This window comes from Maniola jurtina, chromosome 2 (assembly GCF_905333055.1).
Source record: "Maniola jurtina chromosome 2, ilManJurt1.1, whole genome shotgun sequence".
Classification (NCBI taxonomy): domain Eukaryota; kingdom Metazoa; phylum Arthropoda; class Insecta; order Lepidoptera; family Nymphalidae; genus Maniola; species Maniola jurtina.
In genome coordinates this window covers 12,837,192-12,863,797 of record NC_060030.1, presented here as the reverse complement: position 1 = coordinate 12,863,797, position 26,606 = coordinate 12,837,192, and the positions used below count along the sequence as shown (strand labels likewise).

The 26,606-nt window shown below is 37.0% G+C and overlaps 1 protein-coding gene across 7 annotated transcripts in view; it reads right to left on the bottom strand.

Moving 5' to 3' along the window:
• Positions 1 to 950: 950 nt before the first annotated feature.
• LOC123874877 (guanine nucleotide exchange factor DBS-like) overlaps positions 951 to 26,606 on the bottom strand; it is a 125,383-nt gene continuing 99,727 nt past the window's right edge. For 4 of the 7 annotated variants that reach the window (XM_045920426.1, XM_045920451.1, XM_045920443.1 and 1 more), the window contains exons 12-20: positions 12,766 to 12,900; positions 10,973 to 11,158; positions 10,455 to 10,646; positions 10,081 to 10,206; positions 9,574 to 9,771; positions 8,918 to 9,129; positions 8,309 to 8,471; positions 3,728 to 3,860; positions 951 to 3,184 (exon numbers count right to left, since the gene is read on the bottom strand). In XM_045920426.1, coding sequence (XP_045776382.1) covers positions 3,087 to 3,184; positions 3,728 to 3,860; positions 8,309 to 8,471; positions 8,918 to 9,129; positions 9,574 to 9,771; positions 10,081 to 10,206; positions 10,455 to 10,646; positions 10,973 to 11,158; positions 12,766 to 12,900 — 1,443 coding nt within the window. In that variant the 3' untranslated portion in view covers positions 951 to 3,086. Of the gene's footprint in view, positions 3,185 to 3,725; positions 3,861 to 6,577; positions 6,840 to 7,392; positions 7,422 to 8,308; positions 8,472 to 8,917; positions 9,130 to 9,573; positions 9,772 to 10,080; positions 10,207 to 10,454; positions 10,647 to 10,972; positions 11,159 to 12,765; positions 12,901 to 26,606 lie in introns of those variants that run through there. The other 3 variants (XR_006798032.1, XR_006798028.1, XM_045920465.1) reach the window with 3 other exon arrangements.

Genomic DNA, 26,606 nt, shown 5'->3' with positions numbered 1-26,606 from the left:
GATATATTATACTTTGAATAAAGTGGTAACTTCAACCTGGGAGTCTCTGCGGGGCAGCATAGACTTGCTGGAATATGGTTACTAACATGACGAGTCGATTACAAAAAGTAATAGCTTACGAGGGTGGCCTACCTTTATACATTATTAAATAAAGTATAGGTAATTAATTTAATTCTATTTGTGAGTGATGTTATTGTTATTGCAGTTAGAAGTTATAATTGATTTTGATTTCTAACTAAGTAATTAACATGTTGATTCATCTCACAAACCTAAAAGTAACCCAAAACGTAAATAAAACATTACGTTCATACTTGACCGACTTTTAGCATACTTCACATCGATATTGGTTTTAAATTACTATAGGAGTAATAGGAGTAGATAAAGTATGTCAATTTTTTTTCCTCTTTTGTATACCTTCTGTTAACTTGATGTGTTAATTTTTTGACAAGCGTCTTATTTATTTCTTGCTTATTATAATCATTTATGAACTGCACAAAAGACAAATAAATAACTTCTAAAATAGAAAAGTGTTATTATTTTTGTTTTTTCTTGCTTATAATTATATTGTTTGAAAGTATGATAATTTTGACTGTATAAAGAAGACAAAATAAATAATTGCAAAAATAAAAAAGCAATCCCCCACTAGGATTAGAACTCACGCCATATTTAAGAACTTCAACACTATTACCACTCGGCCATCAGAACTATGTTGACGAATGTGAAATTTGCAACCCTATACGACTGGTAAGGTTATCTAGAAGTGTGAGTGAGTGTAGTAAGTGTGAGTGTATCTATTATCGGATAGCATCGGGTCGTATCTTTGTGTGTTATACATACGCGCGCATTAGTATGCTCTGCCAAGCGAATTATTTTTCCGAGTGTACCATCAAAAGTACTTGTAGTGTCGAAATAAATAACTAAAATTAACGTAAAAATGATATTTACAGGGGAAAATATTACAGTCACGGCTGCTTTCAACAATGTTCCAAGAGCTCGTGGGAAATTTTGAGATGGTGTTTGATAAAAGCTGAAAGATTTTATTATATGTATGCTTAGTAATTAAAAATCTGTTTAAACCTACAATACGATTCTAGGACGTCAAACCATATAATAAGCGTCCTATATTTTTAATCTCAAGCAGGAAAAGATTTTCCCCAATGAAAATGTGATGAAATATTACAGTTGACTGAAACAAACTGAAACGCATTTTATGAGATTGCTTATGCTAGTGAGTTTTGAGAATTTGCAAACAATATTGACTGTCATTTAAATTGTAGACCGTAGAGATTTTCTTTTCCCAGTCTGCCACTTTTAGCTTTTATCAAGTAGGTATCCTCTCAAAATATTCTACCAACTCCTCCGCTACGTCCTACGTCACTATACAATAGCTTTGGATACTCCGAATCGTAAATATAACGATCTATCTCTAACACTAATTTACAATAAAGCTTTTTAGAACAACATTTACATACATTTTAACAATGTTACTGGACGTCGTTTCTGTTGCACACAAAATTTTGGACTAAATTGAACAGGGCTTAAATTCTATGCTTTTTTGCGGATTATATACTGATAAAGATGTTTTAATTTAAAATCATCTGTTTTTATAAAAGTTTTTAGAAAGTTTCTCCATTTAACTCTACCATCGGAGTCTCCCAATAAGAAGGTTAAAATAATAATAATGATATATTCTGAATAAATCGTTATATTATTTGGAGGAATAAATTAGTCACTATTTTCGAAGACATTTTGAAAAGTTCCTCAGTAAGTACCAAGTACCTTCAGTCCGGTCAGTGTAGGCTAAAATTTTATGCACAACAAAACTGACACATTTGTTTGACATTAACAAACAAGTGGGGTGAAATAGGCGCTACATACCTAATACTTCTACTACATTTACTCCACACAAACATCCATAATCACAAATTCAAAAACGCATAATTATTATGATACCAAATAAAAACAGCAATTAAAAAGCCGTTATTTGAAACAGATAAAAATTTAATTTTTTTTAAGTGGTGACTCTAGTAAAGATTAAACTTTAGCACCAGTAAAAAAAATACGTCATCATAATTTAAGCACCAATTCAAAAACAGCAAATTACGTATCAGAATCCAGAACAAAAAACTTTCATACAACATTTGATTCACTAAACAAACAATTTACAACCCACAATCAATAATCCTAAATGCAATCCAACTAGCAACAATTACACATCGACTTTTAAGATTTTGAACTCGAAGTTCTTACGCGTTTATCGAAATTTTACAACACATCCATCGCAAGCAGTTAGCTATTCCACCACATAGGTTGAAAAAAATCATTCGATTTTACAAGTTCAACGCCTACAACTAAGCTTCACAACTGAAAAGTGGTGTCAATTCTTCTCTGGAGCAACCACTTCACGTTATCCCCATGCACTGGGAGAGTGCTGGCCACGCTATTCGCGAATTTCATCAAGATCCTTTCATATGTGCATCTAAACCTACATACATTACGCTAGTAAACAAACTGCCAACGCTAACCGCTCGCAGCAAATTTTCGCCGAGCGTGTCGGGCCAACGCATCCAAGGGACTTTACACCAGGGCTCGGAAATCGGTTAATTTTCCAAACCGGTTTCAGTCATTGATCCCGAACCAGTAATAATTGTGGTTAGGTTTCAATTACTGATATTTTAACCGGTTGATAAGAAAACAGCTTCATTACAATTTCCTATTCGGTCGTCAAATTAACCGGTTAATAGAAGTTAAGACAATTTAATCAACAGCGGACGGGTGTGATTTTTTTTTTTGTAAAACCGATTTATTCTGGTCGCTTCGCTTAGCGCAAGTCTTAAAATTCTGTTTAACTTATATAAACCGTTTTTTTATTGACCGGTTAATCGATGAACAGAATAACGGTTTCATTAACAATATTAACCGTTTTCGAAACTGATTCCAAGCCCTGCTTTACACAAATCTGAACATACAAGTCTGTGAAGAAAATTGGAACCGCGCAGTAACTGGTCACTTATTCAACTTTCCTGACGCGAACTGTATTAAGTGCCGTGCATGTAGAAGAGTCTCATCTCGCGAGAGTATCGCGTTCAGTGGTCGTGCAACCGGTCGTGCGATCGACTCGACGAGCGCGAAGTCTTGCGCTGGTCCAGGTAGGCCGCCGGCGCCCAACCTTCGCCTTGACCACCTGCAATGGAAAGGAAACTCTTAGGGACTTCGCATTTTAAGGAACGAAATACAACAAGCGTCCGCGTCGCGCCTGTCTCTTTCGCAGCGACCCATTCGCTTGCCCAGGGCGTTTTCTATATCATTATCAAGTCTCTTACGTCCCGTACTCGTCTTACGGGTTTAAAGCCTTAGCTTAACGTAGACGTAATATGAGCGAGATAAATCTGCTATTTATATGAGACTGCAGTGTAATATTTCCAAACAAATATGCAGAAAAATTAGTAAGTATAATTCCCGTGTCATGCACATTGTTTCAGGGTTTAGAAACTCAGGGCTCAGAGGTAGACTGTCTTAGACGCTCATATTTGACAATAACGTAGTTTTATTTAGCCAACCGTTTTTGCGTACGTTTATAAGTGTACAAAATTCGCTGGGCTGAAGACCTAAACAAGGTCCGCGAAAGTGTAGGTGAAGACCGTGTGTAGTGGCAAGTTCTTGGAGTTTTGTCCAGAAAGGACAAGTGAGGTGATAGACATATGGATACAAAAGTTGATGAACTGACCTGCAAGTCGCACGTACCACCAGCCGGCGCAGCCCACCTTGAGCAAGTCGGCGTGCTGCCCCTCGCGCAGCGACACCTCGCTCGCGCCCACCGCCGTGTAGTCCGACAACGCCACCAGCGGACACCCCACCGCCTGCGCCACATTACCAACACTCAGTAAAAATAATCAACTACTGCTTTATTCAGACTGTGGCCTTTGCACCAGGGCTTGGGCAAGGATGAGTAGCGAGGGATGTGTGTAAAATCTACCGATTTCCATAACAATTAAAATGTAGAACTTGTAACTCATTTTCATAGTTTAGGGTCTAGATAAACGGCACTTGGACTGTAGGCAGACTGTAAAAGTGCAGTTGCGATACAGTTTTATTGCAGTTGACACAACTGCATTGCAACTGCCGCGTGCAGTCCGCGTGCAGCCGGTGTATAATTCAAGTACGGGCATTCAGTGTAAACTGCACGTACCTATAGAGGTTTGTGTAGAAAACTGAATCTTATTGATGGATACTCATCCTTGCATATCCGTGATGGAAAGGTCTTGGTTGATAGGCTATTGTTAATGTACCCTATGTTGGGCAAGTGTAACTTAAAACATAAATATGCGTATTTGAATGAAGTAAGTTTGCTGTCTTAAATATTCGTGAAATTACTAACTTATCGTAAAGTGTAGGTCCCCAATACTTCCTACTACTTTTTTCTTCATATACCTATGTATGTGTACCATATGTATGTATTTTTGACGTCATAGTTAAACCGTGTTCAGCTTATTTAATAGGTATATAATCCCATACCATGCACACACAGTTCTTTAGAGAAGCAAATAATATCCACACCTATAGTTGTTAGAAACACATCAATATGCACAGAGCTCATGCGTGTCGTTGCCATTGATATTCGAAACCAAAGATATACAAGTCTAATGCGAGAAAGAATTGAAACAAATATACTTAAAATTTGCAAAAAAATATATTTTAGATTAGCGAAATTTCTTCTTTGATTTTTTAAACTATAGGTGTAGACTATATGCGGAGTGCTTGAATACAATCACGCTGTTGCAGCCTGCCTAAACTTATAAACTTCATTAAAAAAGATATCTTTTTTAATGAAGTTTATGTAATATAACTCTTCAGAGTTACATTTGTATTGTGTATCTTTGGTTTTATATCAATGGTCGCACATTAAACCATAGTTATTAGTTATTTGTGAGATTTTCTTGTAATCACCCGATAGCATGCTATATCGCAGTTAGTACAGTTTCTGATTATATTGAGCTTTCACGTCTATAGTTATCATTTCAACCGTGACAATATAATTTTATCATTCTTGGATATGGATTCCACTGTCAGAGGTGTGAGTTTTGCGTAGGTACCGCATAATTTGTAAAAGTAAAAAAAAACTGACGTTTTCGACTGTGTAACGTACCTATTCCAGACTTTTGGCCACGGATTACCCCAATTATTGTTATAGTTGAAATGAAAAAATATATAGTTAGTATATTGTATAGTTATGTTAGTTTTTATTCTCAAAAAGTAAACAACAATATAAATTGTAGTAAGTTTCAGTTATTACAGTTTACATTGAAATAAGTATTTTTACTGATGAGAACATGCTCTAATGCATGTAGGGTACCTATATTGATAAAATAACACACGAAAATTTTGAGTACCTACGTACAAGACAGTTTTACTGTGCATCGAGAAAATATATGATCTAGTATATGCCATTTAGAAGTAGGAGCGAGAATTATATAGCAAAGTATGAATAATATAGTTACAAGTAATAAAGTTTTCAGTCTTATATATAGTTGATAGTACAATACTTATGATATGTGGTGTAGAGACAAAAATGTAACTTTTTAAACACATAGGTACGTACTTAACAGGTTTTATTTTTAACCCCCGACCCAAAAAGAGAGGTGTTATAAGTTTGGCGTGTGTATCTGTGTATCTGTCTGTGGCATCGTAATGAACCGATAAACGAAGAAACCGATTTTAATTTAGTTTTTTTTTGTTTGAAAGGTGGCTTGATCGAGAGTGTTCTTAGCTATAATCCAAGAAAATCGGTTCAGCCGTTTGAAAGTTATCAGCTATTTTCTAGTTACTGTAACCTTCACTTGTCGGGGGTGTTATAAATTTTTAATTTACACTTGTATAGTTGTAAGTTTAGCGAGTTATTGATATAAAAAGTGTAGAAATTGACATATTTCAACAAGCTGTAGACTTTACATATATTTTTGTATGTTGGCTATTGGTACATAGGGTAATCTACCTACATAATCTTAAGTGTAAACATAATAACATAATATCTTATGTTTGAATTATTTAGATTTTAGATAGCTAAATAAAATAAGGTAATAATAATTTTATTTAAAATATATAACTATTGTATTAGCGATGTGTAACAGTCTATAGAATGTGAAGAGTAGTTTATACTATAGTAGATAGCACGTGGAAAGCCATGAAGTGATTGATGGAAGCTGGAATACTGTGCTTGAGCTGTGCCGGCGTAAACAGAATCTTCTTCATTCCTTAGTTCTTCTTTGATAACAATAGATCATAAGTAGATAGTTAAGTCATCAAATAATTCGTAAAGTATAGGACACAAAACGCAGAAATGTGTAGGTAAGTATAGATAGAGTGGTGTAAGTATATTTAATTTCAGTCATGATGCAACACTTCTAAGTTATCTATAAATAGTAATACACACAAATATTATAAAGAACAATGCTGTCAATTTCATATAGGTATTTAATAATAACACGTAAGTATTCAAAGCGAAGCGCATAATATAATAAATAACAAAATGGAAAAGCACACGACAATGAGTGACATAACAAACAAAAACATGACTTACACGACAGTTAATGTTCAGCGTATACAAGTTCAACTGATTTTAATCCACTTTACGTCGTTTTCTTTGGTTATATTACAAACTTTGGATATTATGAAATCAGTCTCTTTTCATTGTATTTACAGTGCCTCTACGGTTTAAGGTAGAGGCGTTTCTATCAGTACTGTGATACGTAAAACGTGGAGTTGGCTTGTGTGGAGCCCGATACGGAAAAGAACTGTACCACTCTGTGTATGGTACCGTTTAGACCCACGGCCTCCGTCACCTGTTGAACAACACAGCTTAGAGCAAGGCGGACATTTTGAAAACATCACGCACGACAAAATGGCGTCAATTGTCAAACCGCAATGGTTATGACGCGATACAAAAAAATCCTCTTAAAAAAGACAAAAAATGTGAATAAGTGCGTTATTCGAATCTAGATTTTATTACAGGAAATTAATTAGTGCTTCATAGTCTTTAAGATTCAAGTTGGTAAGTAGTTCGTATTTTAAGCGATGATAAGTGGTTTGCGAAATCAAATAGGCGGTGACGGCTCGTAAACTAAGGGGTTGTGGATGTTATTTTTACAAATTCAATATTCTTTAACAGAAAATTCGTAGTCTTGCTAAGCCTAGATGCTAGAACTAATAAAGAACAACCACTACGAATTTTCTCAGGTATTACATAAACAATTTTTTTTTAAATATCTTTGTGGATGTTACAGTTTTTTTTATTTCGAGAAGCGTTAAGTGCGTTCGGGTTGCCTGCGTTCACATGCGCTACCCGTGTCTAGGCAAAATAGCCCGCATTCCTTTAAAAATGTATTTAAAACTTACATAGAGAGTGGATTTCACTTCACTCACAACTGCAAACCCAAAATTAGTCGCCATTAACTTATGATACAGTGAGAAATGTTATCCCAAAACAAAGCACCATGTATTTTATAGTTGTTAGTACATAAGACGCCACAAAGTACAATCCTCGGTACATTATAACTTTTTAATTCTACTGTGCGTCTCTATACACATTAGAAACGGTTTTAATACAAAAAATACCATTGATTTACACATTATTATTAAAAACGTCTCTAGATAGAACAGTTTACGTTGTAAAATATAAATAGTTAACAGACTTTGAAAAATCGTACCAGTTTTACACAAGAAACTATACTTAGATTCGCACAAAATAAGGAGCATGACGAGTATTATTGGTCTTAGGGCATGACAGAGAAAAGTTACAAGGGGAATTAGGTAGGATAGAAACGTAGACGATAAGGCTGCGGTTAAACGACACGAAAATTTTCACGATAATAGACATGTGCACGCGGTTGCTGGCGGTTTATGGCGTCCACGTGGCGCAAAAAAAATCGTGTCAAATAAACGCACCCTAAGGTTTAAGTCTCGGCACTCAGTGGAGTGTGGTTGAAATAATTATAAAAGGTAGGATAAAAAATGGAGAGGTTAAGGATTAAGGCTCGGCACTGATCGGCGCGTGGCCAAAACAAATATCAGAGTAGGATGTGGAGACTAGGGTCAGAGTGCGGCACTAAGGGTGATATTTATAGAGCGCACTTTGACTTTGCTCAGACTCAAGATTGAGCTAAAACAAGACAGATTTATGCGAGAGTTACACGTCTGTCTCGTTTTAACTATGTCTTTAGTCAGTGTCAGAGTGCGCTCTATAGATCTCACTCCAAGGAGAATGAGGGTAGGGTGGCAACGGAGAGTTTAAGGAATAAGGCTGGGCACTGACCGGCGCGTGTTCGGGCTCGTCGTCGTCGTCGTCGGAGGGGTCGGTGGACCAGCATGGCTCGTCGTGCGCGTCCACCGACGCCGCGCGTGCCGCCCCGCCAACCGCACCCACGCGCGCGCCCCCGCCCGGGCCCAGGTCCCACGAACTCGTTTGTATTAGTGTTCTGTACGAGAAATGTAGAATGAAAAATTCTTGCGCTCACTACACTCTTATATCTGTGGAAAGTATTTCTCAAAGTGCTACAGCCGAGCTATGTTTCGTAATTACTTTAATCTTGCTTTCATATCTTGCGGAGACAGGATTGACTTTAGGAGTACTTTCGACATCAATGAATTCAATAATCCGAAATTTCGCGTTATTTTACTGAATTCTCTGCGTAGTTGAAATTCCTCGGACACATACGAAGCGATTTTCTTCCTCGTTTATAATCCGAACCGCTAGGATATGGAACGCACTTTCGGCATAAGTTTTTCCTTCCACTTTTAATATGGGTACCTTCAAGTCAAGAGTGAATAAGCAACTTCTCGCGTTCCATCTTAGGCTGCATTATCACTTGTTGGCAGGTCTGATTGCAGCCAAACGCGTCTGTAAATTAAAATACGTACTTACCTATGGTGCTGCTGTGCGCCATACTGCCTCACTCGCTCGCCCTTGAGCTCGTTGAGCTGGTCGAGCAGCACGCGCTTGATGCGCTCCACCCACGCGCGCTTCACCTCCACCGTGGGCGCCGTGATCGTGTGCACCTCCGACCTGCCCTGGCGCCATACCTCGAATTTACGCGGGTCGCCCTTTACGGACTCTGTTAGACCCACTTGTGACATCTGGAAGGAGGAATTTAGCATTGAGATGAGGAGAAAGTAAGAAATTTTGGGTAAACGATATTGTACGATATTCAGGAGATCGTAGTCATGAGATCACAAAATAGAAACTTTAAGAATTCATATCACATAAAAGAAGTTCTACCCAAGGTTTTACCATAATACGCTATCTTCGAGTTCGACTAACGATTTAATTTCGGAGCTGAACCATTATTAAATTAAATTACAACCGTCCAGAATCATGAAGATCTATGCTAGACAGAATTGGTAGTTCTTATATCTCATACATGATAAAAAACCATCGTATTAGATGAAATAAAACCTTCTTTCTAGGCAGTAGGTATCAGTCAAACACATTACAGTCTCCCACCTCACCTAATTTAACAAACCCTCATTTCATAACTAATTTTTTGCTTAAATCAAGACAAGATGAACACAAAAACTTACTTGGAGATCATGTTTGAAGTGATAAGTGGCTTTGTTGTGACTGTTCTTGGTGCCAGACTTGCAGAACAGCATGGCCTTTTCGTAGAGGAATATATGTCGGCGTCGCGGCCGTATCCTGAGCCGGAGGTCGCGTTTGTTCTCTGTCACCACCATGAATGAACTTTGTAACAGTAGCTCGCCTTGCTGATTAAGGTCCACCTGAAAAAGTTAGTAAAAACTTAGCATGTATCTATATTTCACTGTGAATATCTATATTGATTGAAATTTTCTGGAAATATCTGGGATTTTAGCCATTAATTTGAAATGTTGGTATCATGGATCAATGATTGGTATTATAGGTATCCATAATTTTTAAAAGATGATGTAATATGTCACGCATATTCCTCAATCTTTCGCAAAGAATTGTCATGAGAACTTTGATATTATCAGAAAACTAAACAAATTAAGCGGTGACTTTTCGGACATGAAGAAAATCTATAAAATAATATGTGGATGCAAGTGACTTACAGGAACGCCGGTGATGGCAATCTGATGCATGGAGTCGTTGACACATTTGAGCACCACCAGCATGCAGTCCAGCGCCTGCTGCAGGCCCGCGCTCATCGACCCACACTCGCTGTAGCGAAGCAAATCCTACAATTGAACTAATGGTTTATTCAAATATCTTGGAACTTATGAAATATCCTTCCATCAAAAATTAGGTAGGTATTTATAGATCGAAACAATGGGCAGTTATTTTTAATCTTTGTAGCATCAGGAAAGTTGAACCATGAGTACGTAAACTGTTTGATAGATGAAAGTCTGTTTGAGCTGATTAATAATTCGATACATATCATGAACACAAAGGAAAAGGATATACAGAAGAAGATTTTGCCACATACCTTAAGCAATAATTGATATTTGGTAATCCTCTGCACGGGTTTGAGAAGGTATGCAGCAAGCGGCAGTTTGTGTCCCAGCCGCTGTTGACAAGCCTGCAGGAAGAGATGAGTGTCCACTAACGTCTCACGTAACCGCTCTGAACGAGGGATATTCTGGCAGTAGTAGCTGTACAGGCGGAAAAATGTCTCTCTCTGGAAAAAAAAAGAGCAAATGGTATCATACCTACTCAACTTTAAGGCTATATAGGTGAAGTGAGAGAGAATATTATGATACGAAAAAACGATTTGAATTTCAATAGGCCAGATTTATGAATCTTAAGATTGCACCTTTCATCGCATAATAACAGATAAGATCACAATATCAAAAATGCTTGCTGAAGTTACAATGTGATAAAATGATTGATAATATGGCTTCAGTCACGCATCAATTTACGTTAGAACTAGTTAATACAGAGAAAATTAATATGCGAGAGAAACTGTGAGTTTTCAACGTAAAACAAAGGTATTAATTAACTTACTTTTTCAACAAAACACAACGCGACGAGTTCGGTGGCCGAAATTGATCGTTCCAAGTCTTTCAGAAATACGTCTTGATGGAATGTGAAGAGTTCGTGTAGGTTGCCGAATAACACGTCTGTCTGTCCAACCAGACCTGCTGGTAGAACGTGTTGATTTTCCGGTTTTTCTAATTCTTCTTTATAACCCTGTAATGAAAATAAAGCCTTTTTAATACAGTGGCCTTACGAAAGAACGGCAATCAAGAAAATAAATTACTATCTATTCTATAATGTCTACTAATGAATATGCAAATACCGAATTTGTGTTAGTCGAATATTGGCTAATAACATCACACCAATGTTGTAATCGTTTGTCGTATTCTTCATAAATGGATTCCAAGCATTCACATTCGGATGGGGTTAAGCTTCCATTGTCTTTTTTAAATAATCGTTTGAGATTTTGTAACGTCGATGTTTTGCTGTTAAACTTGTGGTCTCTATTTAAGCTTTGCGTTTTTCTTGTCTCGTAGCTTTGGTATCTTTTATAATTTTGAGTTGCATACGTACATTTATAATAATTTTTGCCACAATATTTTGAATAAGTGCGGCGATTTTTAGAACTCAATGTAGAATGCAGGCTGTGTGAAAAACTTCCTGTATGAGTTTTCGTGCACACAGTAGAACCCTTTTTCTCATGTTGTATTGCAGAATAATGGTCTTTAATAGTATTATTCCATTCTTTCATTATCATTTTGTAATCATTCAATATAGTTTTCAAAATTTTCTCTGGATCTGTGCTGTCCATTGTGTTTCTGAGTTCGGTGCAACTGTTGGACAGCAATTGAGAATCCTTAGTTGCCGACGAATCGGTGGAATATTCTGGTGTTAGAATTTGGACATCCGTTTCTCGACATCCGAATAGAGGATTATGAACAAGTTCTGGCAAATCAACCACCGTGGGTGCCGTCGTTAAAGATTCAACTGTGAGATCTTCTGAAACAGTAATCACATCGGAATCCGGTAAATATGTTAACTTTTCTTCCGTTTTTTGTGTTCCGTCATAGCCCGGCAGCGGTTTGCCATAAAAGAAATTTCCAGTAAACGGCTCCATGTAAACTGGTTTGATGTTTCGCAGGCGGCACTTAACACGATTTTTACCGGCATCACTCGCGGCCTTCTTACACTTTTTGTCTTTCGAAGGCTTTTCTTTTTCAAACAGATTAATCTGGTTAGCGTAATCACTGAATAGCGTAGAATCCGACGCGGCTCTCGTCAACCGTTTCGTTTTACTTTTTGTGGAATTATTTTTTCTGTAATACCACGAGTAGGAAGTGCCGACGCTGAGGTTCGCAGAAGACTTGTGGAGATCGTATTTCCCATGTTTCATGTTGCAGAGCGCCACAAGGTGCAACACGCGACCGAGAAGCTGCGCCGGCGAACACTTGGCGAATGTGTAAAATGCATTGCGTTCCGCTTGCTGGCTCGGCGTACTAGTTTGCGTGCACCGTATCGAATGCATCAGATGTGTATGGCTCGAAAGATGTCAGATGGTCCGTGACTGCGATGTTCTACTACCTACATGAATTGGCATATTTAATTTTCAGAGCGCGGAGCTCATGGGGAGATATCGGACCAGAAGCCAGTTAATGGAGTATAACGTAGACTTATTAGATAAAACAAATAGTTGCAATGAAAACGGCGGATATTCTACGTCCGCAATATGGTCTTGATCGTAATGTCTTCATAGGAAAGAGAAAATGGAATTTCTCTTACGTCTTAAGAGAAATAAATGTGTAATGGTTCAGGGTACCCACGGTAAGTATAGAGCCAAGTTCTTGCACGTAAACCCGTTCAGTCTGCAGCAGTTCGGCGAGCACGTGACCCCGCCGCGACCGCCGCGCCTCTGCGTCTTCGCCGCCCGAACTCTCTGACCCTCCTGACGTCTCCATCTGAAAACCATCAAAGGTTTAGCTAAGAACCAAGAGATGTACCACCATAAGGGGACAAGGAGTATTTTCGTCCGGGAAGTTTTTAGAACTCTCATTTAGAGAAAAAAAAACATCACTGGTATCGTCTTGCGTCCTTCTATAGATGAGCATCTAGATGATCTAGACATAATTTTAACGGGAATATAGCAGGCGTTTGTTTGAATAAGCTACTAGGTAGTAACTAAGGTAAGCTAATTTTATTAATTGAAATGAAGACAGGAACACCTTAGCAAAATATTTCAATACTCTTAATATTATAAGCATATTATTATAAGTAACTTTATAAACATGTCATGGTGAATTTCAGAACTGCTTAAATTATTCGTAACATATTTGTTTGTAACATTAAAACAACTAACTTTTATTAAGTACTACTCCAAGAAAATATAAATCAGTACCTATGACATGGATTTATTTTTGATTTGTTGATATTTTTTGACATTTTGGTCATTTTTTGGACATTTTTAACTGACAAGATAGGTATCAGTTCATTATCAGTTGCATTTGGATTGCGTTCAATTCAAGGATAGGAATAAGCATTGAATTTGAACAGTGTTCAACTTTTCAAATAGCTGTAAGGCGTTAGAAGTCCTCCTACCAGGTGGACAGCCGCCATCAAATGAGTCGCAGGAAGTCGCTGGATTCAGGCGGTGCAAGACCGTGGCTTTAAGTAGTCCTTGACCACTGTCCACTAAGAACTAAAAAGTAACACTTCAACATTTTAATGCCGCTTTCGTAGGTACTTTCTTTCATTTGCTTCATAAGTATTATTTGAGCGCTCAGAATTTGTTGTGTATTCTGAGTTTGAGCGACATCTTTAACATTTTACCTGGTATTCGGTTCGTATCGACTCTACAATTTGGGAGAAAGCGTACGTGTTTTGACTTTAAAATGGGAGAGTTTTTTACGGTGAATACATTGTTCTTAATAATGCAGCCTGCAGCGACGTTTACCATAAGAATGCTTCCTTGAATTCCTTTTAGGGGTATAGGTAACTTGTTGAGCTTTGAGTTGCTGTACTAGTTTTTCATCGAAACTGATAAAATTTAATTTATTTTATAGGTATTTTATTACGTAAACTTAAAACTAAAGCTACGAGGGTTCCAAACGTGCCCAAGTCTGAGCCCGCAACAAACTCAGCCGGGTATTAAAATTCACAATTTATCCAGTATCGATTTAAAAAATAGGCACGGATGCGCGTTTAAAAAAAACGCGTGAGATACCTACGTCAATAAATAACTACGTGTTACATTATGTGCAGACATATCCATATTATTAAGTGGAATAGGATATCGTGTCGAATGTAAAGATATACAAGTATGAATTAAGCGGTTTCGATAATAATCTGTTCCGATAAAAAGTGGTTGTAGTCGAGCGAGATTTGAGTATTAATTTCCGTTAATTCACCGTTGGGCTGGACGTCCGTGTTGTTTTACACATTGTATGCACGCGATGTTACTTAGTTTGTAAACTGTAAGCATAGACGTATAATACTACTGTAAGTAACAATATGTGTATATTAGCTGTAACGTTTAGGTATTATACGAAGTACCTACCTAGTTGCTTATGATCCTTTGATGTTTTATATTCAAGCGCGTTTATTTCATGATATCTAGGTATAGTTTCAAGTCTCACAATTTTCAGAATGTATCTATCTACTTACTATGTAGGTACCTATTATATGTATTTCAGTAGGCTAGTTTAATTTACACGAAATATGCAGATTCTTATCTTACTTGGCTACTTTAGCTACAGCTGCGGATACTTTTGTGTTCTTTCTTATCAACAATCAAATTAACGGAAGTTAAATAATTAGTTAGATAATTTTTTCTAACCCAATATTCACGATATATATCAAGAAAGTATATAACACATATAAGCATCAGAGGGTTTCCTAAGTAAAAAAAACTTACACTTTTATGTGGCTCAGAAAAGTCCTTAACAATTTTATAACCAGTTTTCAGAACAACGTTTATAGTCTCCATTTTCGACTGATTCTTGTCTCTAATGAAACAACACATATTTCACGCACATATAAACACTGTCCAGACACGCACAATTTATTATACGATTCTATAGGTAGAATTCCGTAGAAAATAAGCAGAACTAAACAGCATGAATTCCACTACACAGCTAGAGAACAAACATGCCGTTTCTTTGGTTGAGTCTTGGAATTAAGAGCTTGGATGCTAGCTGGATATTTGTCTGAATAGAGCACGTAGATCTCATAATATTTCACGCAATATAAAAACGCACATTGGAGACACGCACATAATAATATTTTTATAGGATTTTACGCAGAAAAAACGCGCGTAACGGAAATATATGTAGTTAAAAGCACAGCACATGCTATGTGTCTTTACTTGAGTGTAAGAATAAGGAACTGATGGGATGTGAGGGGGGCCGGGAATACGTTGATGTCGTAAAAAAGCGGTTGCCTCCACTTTACAGCTGTGCGACCGAGCAACGCGTTGGATGCTCTACTTTGACAATGAATTGAGAATGATGCTACTTCACAGTTCATCATTCACAAACTTTTGGCATTATTTAATTGTCCTCGGTTTTATAAGTTTAGAATTTTTACTAACTAGGTATATGGAACTCAACATTTTTTATGACGATTTTTTATGATTTTTTATGACGTGGAACATACATACATACATTGGGCTGATTCGCCCCGGGTAGTGCTAGCGGTGCTCTACCTTAAGACTTCCACTTGATACTGTTTTTTGGGACAACCTGTATATTGATCGACGATCGATATATCGATTATATATAGTGACTATAATATTGGTAAAAATATATAACTAGCGACCGTCTGCGACATCTCTGCAGTGGTAACTTCGGAAAATCCGGCGTTATTACTTATCTACTTCATAAGAGAATCTTTGTGCACAAGTGTAAATTAAAAATTTATAACACCCCCGACAAGTGAAGGTTACAGTAACTAGAAAAGAGCTGATAACTTTCAAACGGCTGAACCGATTTTCTAGGATTATAACTAAGAACACTCTCGATCAAGCCACATTTCAAACAAAAAAAAAAAATCGGTTCATTAGTTTAGGAGCTACGATGCCACAGACAGATACACAGATACACACGTCAAGCTTATAACACCCCTCTTTTTGGGTCGGGGGTTAAAAATATCAGCTTTCTACGATCAAATGCTGCGCGTTGATGAGTTAGTCAGTGAGTGAGTCAGGACTTTATTTCTTCATAGCGAAACGCAACAGTATAATACAGGAGTAAGATATATTTAAACAAGTAAATAACGAAACACTATATTATAAAACTTGGTACTTAAAATTGGTCAGGAACAACAAAGCAGAGCATACTTCAATGCGTATCAATAAAGGGCAAGCAGGCAGTTGCACCGCGGTCTTCAAGACTTCAACCACGTTTTATTATCTGCTTGTGTGTTTGTGTGTGTGCGTATACGTGCTATAGTAGAGCACACCTGCCGAAAGTTCGGTATTTGTTAATAGGGAAAACGTCCCTTATGCCTTAATATTCTGTTCTGTGGTGTCTAGCAGCGATTCCCAAAGTTTATTTTTCTTTTCAGTATGTTTTTTTCCGTGGTATGTACCACCTGGTGGGAAGTGACCCGGAAGAGGTGTGGCAGTTTTATTAAAACCTCAAATCGGTTTTTATGCGGCATTGTATCGGAACGTTAATCGCTTAGCGGCAATTCTTTACCAGGTAGTAAGCCTTGAAGCCTTCTACCAGTATACTTAAGCCCATTTAGAAGTTATCCATACTGACTCAGCTGGGAATCGGACCCAGGACCTCGTTAAAAGAACAGCGCTCGCCACTGAGCCAGGGAGGTCGTCATATTAATTTGATTACAGAAGTCTATCTTTTTTTATCTCTATTTATTTTTAAGGGTTTTTATCAGTCCTATCGAAGTCTATCTTGATTCACGTATTTTGTCTTCGGGGCCTATTGTTAAATCCTAACTCATAATCTATTTGGGAAACATTGGTTACCGCCTCTACAGTAAAAGCAAAGCCCCCAAGACTCAACGGATACAAAAATCAGTGTTCATTCATTGTGCACTTTTTTTCGAAACATCTGCGACGTTTCTGTTTAGGACAGAGGACAGCGGACGTGAGATGAAGCACGTGCTACGTATCTCGGTGGGATTACATCTTGAAAACAAATAACAGACCTCAGACTCTGGGAATATCCGTCAGCTGAGAAAAAGATTTAATCATTATGAAACAATCTTGCTCGTAATTTGAGATATTATCCGTAGGTATTGTATAAAGTGATAGTGATCTTATTACAGTAATCTACTTGTAGGTTATGTTTTTCCCTATTACCTTTACGATTCTACATCTCTTTTTTGAAACCACCTACGTACAATCACATGAATGAGAATCTCCAACGCGCCACAATATTAGCGAAGCAGTGGGCACATGAATTATGTTATGTTATTCATGTGCTTATATGGGCGCACTATTCTTCTACAAAGAGGATGCGATACACTGTCACAATAACAAGTGTAAATTAAAAATTTATAACACCCCCGACATGTGAAGGTTACAGTAACTAGAAAAGAGCTGATAACTTTCAAACGGCTGAACCAATTTTCTTGGATTATAGCTAAGAACACTCTCAATCAAGCCACCTTTCAAACAAAAAAAACTAAATTAAAATCGGTTCATTCGTTTAGGCGCTACGATGCCACAGACAGATACACAGATACACAGAGACACAGATACACAGAGACACAGATACACAGAGACACAGATATACAGATACACACGTCAAACTTATAACACCCCTCTTTTTGGGTCGGGGGTTAAAAATACGAATTCACATTGGAGATGAACCATGTCAAGTTGCAATAATTGTTCATTTATCGGCTTCTCACGTACAGATTGATACAGCACAATAATCCTTGACCCCAGTGCTCAGACTGGTGCACTTGAACTGATTGACCATATTATAACTCAACTCAATAGCAGACAATTGCCGCCCGATGAGAACGGCTCGAAGGCTGCGCGAACGCAACCGAGGTGCATACTTTTATAGCATGGTATATTAAATATGTAATTAAATACCATTATTTCATATTGATGATATTGATTAATTTATAATCCCATTTTTTTACAGGGTTGCGGCCTGTCCCCCCGCCCTTTAACTTGAAGCTTTTGAAATAGTTACTGGTGGTTACTGGTCACTATTTAGGGCAGGTAAAATAGATGGAGAACCTCAAATGCCATGAGAACTAGAAATTTTGCTTATAGGTAGCTTAGTTACCTGCGATAGGAGACGACGCTAAAAGAAGGAGAAAATATTGGTATGGCGTATCCAGTTAGACACAGCAGGATTTAGGCAATTAACGTTACAAAACCTATCTCACTATGAGTACGAATTTAGGGGCATATGAAATAATCCAGTTTATCGAATTTTCACTTGAGAGTCACGTTACATAAGATCGCGAACAATATTTAAAAGGGCTAGTAGGTACGCTACTTGTAGTCTGCAATACGTAGGTAAAGAAAGGCAAATATTATGTAACATGTTAGACCGGTTAAAATGCATAGGTAATTGGCATAATGGAGCATTGCAAAAAATCTTATTGTATCACGAACTATGAACCCAGAGTGGATGAAGAGCTTGTGAACGCCTAAGGGTGCGTTCCCACTAATGGTAACGGTAACTTAACCGCCAATTATTATTTATCGTTAGACGACTATCGTATCTGATCCCATTGGAGGTTGTCCCATTAGATGTACCATCACGATCAGTCGCAACGTTTTGTTATCATTTTACGTCTGTAGTGCTAGCTATTCTAAATTGTCTTGACAATCTGTCATCACTGCAAATAAAATCGTGGACGACTGTTTATCGAGCCGTCTTATATTATGTATGTGAACACCTCCATCCTAATACATAAAATGTTTCTGCCTATGTGCGTTATAGACTTTGAAACCATACATGTACCCGAAACCGGTTTAGTTAAAAGGCAATAATGTGAAGATGGTTTAAACTTTAAACCACCAAAACATTACATTAGGCACAATCTTTTTTTAGCGTAGTAGCACACGCCGGGTATCGGTAGTTTAAAATGAACGTAGATCTGTTGTCAAAACAGAGTGTGAACGCGCCCTAACTGAACCAGATCGCAAAAACGGGAGTGCAGTTTGCGCAAGCTTCGCAATAGGGACAAGCCCCCGTTAAGAACCGTTACTGTAATCAAAGGAGAATGTACGTGTAAGATGTAACTTGTAACTCATTCAGTCTGCCACTAGCGGTGGTCAGAGGGAAAATTGATTTGATGTTCCCGCTCGATTTATACATTTCATCGGTTTTTACCTGCCGTTATAGTTGTACGATGTTGTTCTATAATTTTCGAATCACTACGTATGCATGATGTTGTATGAAATTAATCTTATTCGCGAATAATTTTTGCACGAAAATTATTAAAAATACAATAGGTTTTACAAATTAAATTATTTGAAAAAAATTCATCAAAAACGTACTTATTTACCTAATAAGTAGGTAATAATACATAGTTAATTGTAATGGGTAAAACCTACCTACACAACTTTGCAAAAAAAATGAATATTCCTTGATAAATGGATCAAGGTTTTGTAAAGCTAAAATTGTTTTAAGGTAACCGTACTCACCCGTACCGCTACTTTCTCCGTGTTCACCTACTATAATTTTAAATATGTTTTATTTAAATATATCTACAAAATAGTTGAGCAACAAGTTTTCATTGACTTTTCTTGTCAATATTTCCGTTTTGGTCATTCTCATTTCGCACATACTCTAACTCTAACTGCATTCAAGAAGGTAATACCTTCCTAGCATTTTATATGTTTGCAAAGTGTCCATTACCGGCAGGCACGGTTCCAAGCGGCTGAGGTCAGTTACTTGATGGCTTTATTTATTGCCCGATTGAATGTGTGGAGATTGATGCATTTGCCAATAGCCAGGCGGATAGCCCACTGCCCTCATTCGACTTTTATTAGAGTTGGACTGCAGTTTGTACCGTTTTCATTACTTACCTACTTATATTACAAAAAAAAAATTGTTTCCCAATAGCTAGGTAGGAATAAAATGTATTCGTCGTCTTTGATTTAAATATTCAGTTATAAATTGTAACTAAGGCCAAACCGCTCTAGTAAATAAATTCTGTATTAAATAGACACACAGTACATAGATAAGCATTTAAAATGCACTAAGTATACAAAGTAATCGCAACTATGAGCATATTGTATAAAATAATACGAATTATCATTAACCCAAATAACACGTAGGTACACACGTTAATTACAACTTGAATACAAGGATACGTTATACGTTAGATAGACACATAAACTTAATAAGCAAGTATAAAGAAACTTACGCAACGCAGTTTCCAAGACATCTCCTCTAGCACCTGAGCCCATTTCATATGATAACTCGTTGTGACAGCCTTCCGTTTCTCCGTATCTCGTGAACTGTTTATGTACCGCTTCCCCATTTTGTAAATCAAGCGTCTTCTCACAATATTTTCAACGTCCGACCCAGAAGAACCAGGTCCAGAAGTAGTCATCATAATCTATTTTCCTTAGCGGACTTAAAAGTTAAACAAATGGAAGAAAGCTTTTCGGAGAAAGCGACCTTAAATCTTCATTTACGCCAGAGAAACATAGAGCGACATTAAGGCATGCAACAGGGCGGCATGCTACGATATCAATTTGAAATGTAGCAAGAATCGTCGTCAGATGTCTTACCATATTTCGACCATAATGCAGTAGCATACTGCACTGTCGCATGTTGTTGCTTCGGAATAAAGCTTGTTTCGGTATAAAACAAATCAGATTTTTGCATGTCGTTTAGACGTTCTATAGTTTAGTTCTTTCACTTAGAACTTAGGGCGCACAGCGTATTGTTTACCTTTTAAATCAGCTAAGGGAACATAGATTACCACTATTACGTATCACAAATTCTCTAAACATTTCATTTCAAAAACCATACACGACACAGTCGTCTGAGTTTGAACACTAACATTGTTTTATCAGTTATCAGAGACCTTATTGTAATTATTTGCATAAAACTGTAATAATAGAGTAGGCCCCTAGAATGATAGAGTTAAATTGAATTTTGTAAAATAGCGGTCTAACGAGGTCGAAGTCTTCCGGCAACAGGCGGTTGATAATAATGTCTAGGCAAATTACCACCAATCGGCACTGGCAGTTTAGCTCAATAATTAATGTTTATATTTGAGCTGAACTGATGATAATTTCGATACAAGATTAGCTTGTAGTGGGAAGTGATAAAGGCAATAGAGAGTTTTTGAACAGACTTATAACAAAGACTTACAGGTGTTGGAATAGTACACCTCGTACCAGTAAGCCCAGTTTTGACAGACACCTCAAGGCTCAATGTTTGGACAGACGACAACAAATGAGTGCCGGGATCTTCTGGTTGCGCGGAGCATGACCGCGCCGTGTTGGAAATCGTGACGACGACGAACAGGGTAAACGAGGTTGCAAAGGACTGTTACACAGATGTCAAATCATCAAAATTTTCAAGCTTAAGATTTCATGGACATGGTTTACTTAAAAGTCTTGTCCAGGATATAATATTTTGAAAAAATACCATACATAGCTTAATAGAAATTTTTGAAGTGAAGCATCTTTAACGCCGTTCATGACCAAAATGGCTTTATCGCGACCATGAAATGTTGGCTGGCAGCTTCGCTTCTGTAGTGTAAAGGGCGACACCTCAAGGCTTATTTAATTTATTTATTTCGTCAGCAAAAAAAGTATTGGTACAAGATGACTAATTAATATTATAGTGAAAAAATTCACCATAATATTCTTTGCTTCACTATTGCCGACGACGAGGTATGAATTTTATAATTTCAGCCACTAACTCCTTAGTTTGTTGACAAATTAGGCTAATGAATTTAAACCATAGTTAAATTTGTTTATACGAGACAGGATTACGTAAACGGATAGGGGTCAGCTAACTCGGCTAGCGTTGATGGTGTATAAATAAAAAGTTACCAGATTTACGTCTTCTATTAAGTCGTTAGAATTGCCACATACAACTTTTAAGAATTTTTAAAGCTTAATGTGGCAATGTTTATAGCAGTTGGTCGATTGCGAAAAGCTGCATCAATCATCGCTACAATCTCAATTGTTCTGATTGATTGAATTTATAGTATTTTTACTGCAACAATGAAATAGGTGATTTAAGTATGTTACAATGACTATATTTTATTGAAGTGAAGATACTTAACAGACTTTAGAGATTAGAGAAGACCTAAATATCAAAGAACCAACAAACAGAATAGAGGAAGCCTCACTTCTGTTGGGTGTCCCACGACATTTGCCCAAATGTCCAAAAACTGACAATTTAATTATTTTTAGAAAGATATTTTAGTATTCGGCCAAAAGTATAATAAAAACAAAATCACAGATTTATACTATTTTTACTCATATCTGTCTTTCCATCTATGCAAATTTTTTATTATATAAAAGACGTTATGATGTCAGAAAAATCGTAAGCACACATTAAAAAACAGCTCTACTTTCTTGTTGATGTTGGGGAGACTTTGTTTAGGCTTTATAAAATTTCAAATTCACTTTCACCACGATTAACGTTACTGGTTCTGGTTTATGGAACTGCGTGAAGATGTAGCTATTCAAACTTGATTTATCGCATCATCTGCTAACAGTAGGTACACTTACCTACCTACCAACTTAAGATATTGGCGGCAAGATACAAGGACTAGCGCTTGATTACAATCACATTTGATGGTTAGTGATGCTGCAGTCTAAAGTAGAGTGGTGTTACGCAGAGGATGCCCATAAGTACACTTGAATATCACCAATCTATTAGCGGAAAACAGGAGCCGAAAGGGAATTCTAATTCTGATTAGCAGTGAGTATTAAAAACTCGAAGACGCTAAGCGTTTCTTGGTATCCTGGCTATATCAAGTAGGTACTCACGTACGTTTTTAACAGCATTTAGCAAATTTTTACACTACGTTTGGTTTTTGTCATCATCAACAGCATTTTAGGTTTATCCGCTTTCTTGGTTCAGAATCCAGATACATCCTGCTATTCATTCGATTGAGTAGTGTTTATGACCTATCGATTTCTGATATCGATCAGTAGTGGGGTACCTAGTATACCCATTTTTATTATTTTTATGTTTGATGAACAATCGATTTCTTTTATCGTATCGGTTCCCCGTAAGCAGCTTACTATAGAATATAATACAACTAACCGTTTTCTGATATATGTAATTGGTTAACAGAGCTCTCTCCGTCACTTACTCCATACAATCGTAGTTCCCATTTCATTTGAATATTAAGCAACCAAAGTCCATGAAATTTTGCAGACATAGTCTAGAAACTAATATCTGTGTCTGTGGTGTTTTAGATTTTTCTAAAAATATGTAGTTTTAAAATTACAGGGGCTCAAAGATTTGTATTTTTCTTTAAAAAAAGGCCCAACTTTGTGCTCGTTTTTCTAGACAACGAAGCAATTTAATGAAATTTGGAAAAACCACAGACCTAGAAAATTTAATGAATATTATGTAGTAAAAAAATTATCGTTATATATTTTATATTGTTATAATTATGTGGGAACTACGAAAACCAGAAATTACACCCAGAAATCTTGAAAATTTCGTGCTGTCTCGATTTGTGCAAGCGGGGTGGTGAAGTGCGGGGGACGACACGTGAAACTGACAGAAACGGACAGTCTAAACACACGGGCCACATTTAGACTGCACCCGACTCCAAACTTGTCGATAGGTCTAACTAAATACATTTCAACTTGCGTTAGACGTATGCGTTACCTACTCAGACGTTGCCTGTAGATAAAAATATGTCTCATGTTTGCTGGCAATAGCGTATGCATCAAACCCTGCAAGTTGCAACTCTCTTGCAACCTATTCCTCACGCAATACGCACAGCTTTTATATTATAATTTTTGACAATGTATACTATATGTAATGCCATATCACAGGTCACTCTCTGATTTATTGCTAACAATTTACTTCCAAATGCAAAGAAATCTAAGTGTGTTGAATTCACACTGCCCAATACCAGGACCTTAAATGACATAAATTCATTGATAAATAATCATATGTTGAAAATAAAGGAGAACCCCGTGTTTCTCGGTATAATGTTAGATGCAAAGCTTCTATGGAACACCCACATATCAACACTTGATGGTAAACTCAGCTCTGCTGCTTACACTGTTAGAAAAATTCGACAGGTACTGACGTGGAAACTGCAAAAATTGTATATTTTGCCTATTTTCACTGTATTATGTCTTACGGACTCTTGCTATGAGATAAAGCGGTAGATATTGAGAAAAAAATGTATTACAGAAAAGGACAGGACGTGCAATTTATAATTTAAAACCGCGCGCTGCCATACAATAAAAATATAAGGAAATAAGTACCTTATCTATTATCTTATAGTAGCTTCTAAATATATTTACAACTAGCTAATGCCCGCAGCTTCGCTCGCGTGGATTTAGGTTTTTAAAAATCCCGATCCTTTCATTTCCCAGAACAAAAGTTGCCTCTCCGTAATAGCCCGTCCCCGGGATGCAACTTGTTTCTGTATCACGTAAGAATATTTAAACGGATTATCCTTTTCAAATCCCGAGGGATCACCAGGATTTAGGAATGCAATTTCTTACAGCATCAGGGTTGAGGTCAACGACAAAGTGTTTACTTGGTATAGATAGCTTCAATATCAATTAATAATCGACACTTTTTAAATCCCATTAGCTTTAGTAGTCAGGTCCCCTGCAACATCAGGGTTGAGGAGTTGGAATCCAAATTTTTTATTGAACAATGTCGCAAACTTTCTTTATCGATTAAAAAAACTACCCAAAATTACGCAGTTAGGTTACCTGCCAAATTTCATGGTTTTGAGTCAACGGGAAGTACCCTAGAGGTTTTCTTGACACACACGACAGACAGAGAGATAGACAACAAAGTGATCCTATAAGAGTTCCGTTTTTCATTTTGAGGTACGAAACCCTAGAAAACGTAGGAACGGCATTCCGAACCAGTGGTAAATTTTTCTGACCATCCAAAAACACTTTGAAGTTTACCTAAAAGTTTACAGGAATAAAAATTTATCATTGTATTCCATTCCATTTCATTCTATTCCATTCTGTTCAAAGTGAACGACTACTATAATATCTATTATATATACGACTAACATAATATGTATTATAAATTGTGTGCCGTTTGCATTCTCACTAGGTTCTCATTAAGTTTGTTTTATTTGGTTAAACTTTCTGGCATTTATATTGTTATGACGTTTAATTGGCAAACAGTCTGTTTATTGGCTGAAACTCAAAAATTCAGCCAATCACAACAAAGAAAATATTGTAATAATGATTGATGCAGCTTTCTGTAATTGAAAACAAAATATTTGACATTAACTTGAATGTGACAGTGTTTTCCGAATAGGGTTGCCAGAGGCCCCGTATTTTACTGGTTACCCCGTATGTCAGGATAGAGAAACCGGTAATTATGAAAATAAAATACGGGGCAAATAAAACTAAATATTTTTAGGGTTCCGTAACTCAAAAGCAAAAAGAACTCTTATAGGATCACTTCCGTTGTCTATCAGTCTGTCTGTCTTTCCGTCTGTCCGTCTGTCCATCTGTCCTTCTATCCGTCTGTCATGTGTTCATGAACAAATATTAGTATTTTCAATTTTCAAAGTAAGATAACTACATATATCAAGTGGGTTATCATATGAAAGGGCTTTACCTGTTCATTCTAAAACAGATTTTTATTTATTTTTATGCATATTTTTTTTAATGCATAACAGTTTTTGATTTCTCGTGTAAAATGTCGAAAAAAATACCCGAATCGGAACCCTCGGTGCGTGAGTCTGACTCGCACTTGGCTGGCGAAACCGAACACTGACGTTATGTCCAGTAGAAAGAATATTTTCCTTTTGCGGCAATGCGTAGCCGAAACCCACTCGATATTGATCATGGTCGTAGCCAAGGCGGCGGGGCTTGGTTTGAGGATGTTAGCCTTTTTTTATACAAGTTAGCCCGTGACTTTAATCTTTTCTAGTGGTAAGTGATGATGCAGTCTAATTTCTTGGCCGTTAGGGCCATACTAACCATATAACTAGCCATGACCGAAGCCTCCCACCAGACCAGAAATTTAGAAATGGCGACTGCGCCTGGGAAGCCGTCAAAAACCTAAGCCTAAAATAATACTTACACTATTTCTTGCATTTGCTTACCAATTTTTTTTTGGAAATATATCAAACATTTCACGCTCACTTCACTCGCGCTTTGAATTTGTATTACTTGGTGTAAGCCCCGCAATTTCGTTTGCATGAATTTAGAGTTTTAAAAATTCCGTGGGGGATTTTCCGGGCTAAAAAGTTTATGTCTGGGATGCAAGTTACCTCTGAATAGTAAGTACCAAAATTTTGGTAAAGAAGATGGGCCGTGAAAGGGTAACAAATAGATAGGCAAATAGATATACTGTCGTATTTGTAATATTAGTATGGATAGGGAGCTTTAAAAATAAAATCTTGCTATGGCTAAACTCGTTTCCCTTTCACTTTAATTCTTTCTGTAATTGAACCAAAAACACTTACGCTCACTGCGCTCGCGCTTTTTTATTGTTGTATTTTATCTCACTGTCAAATTGAA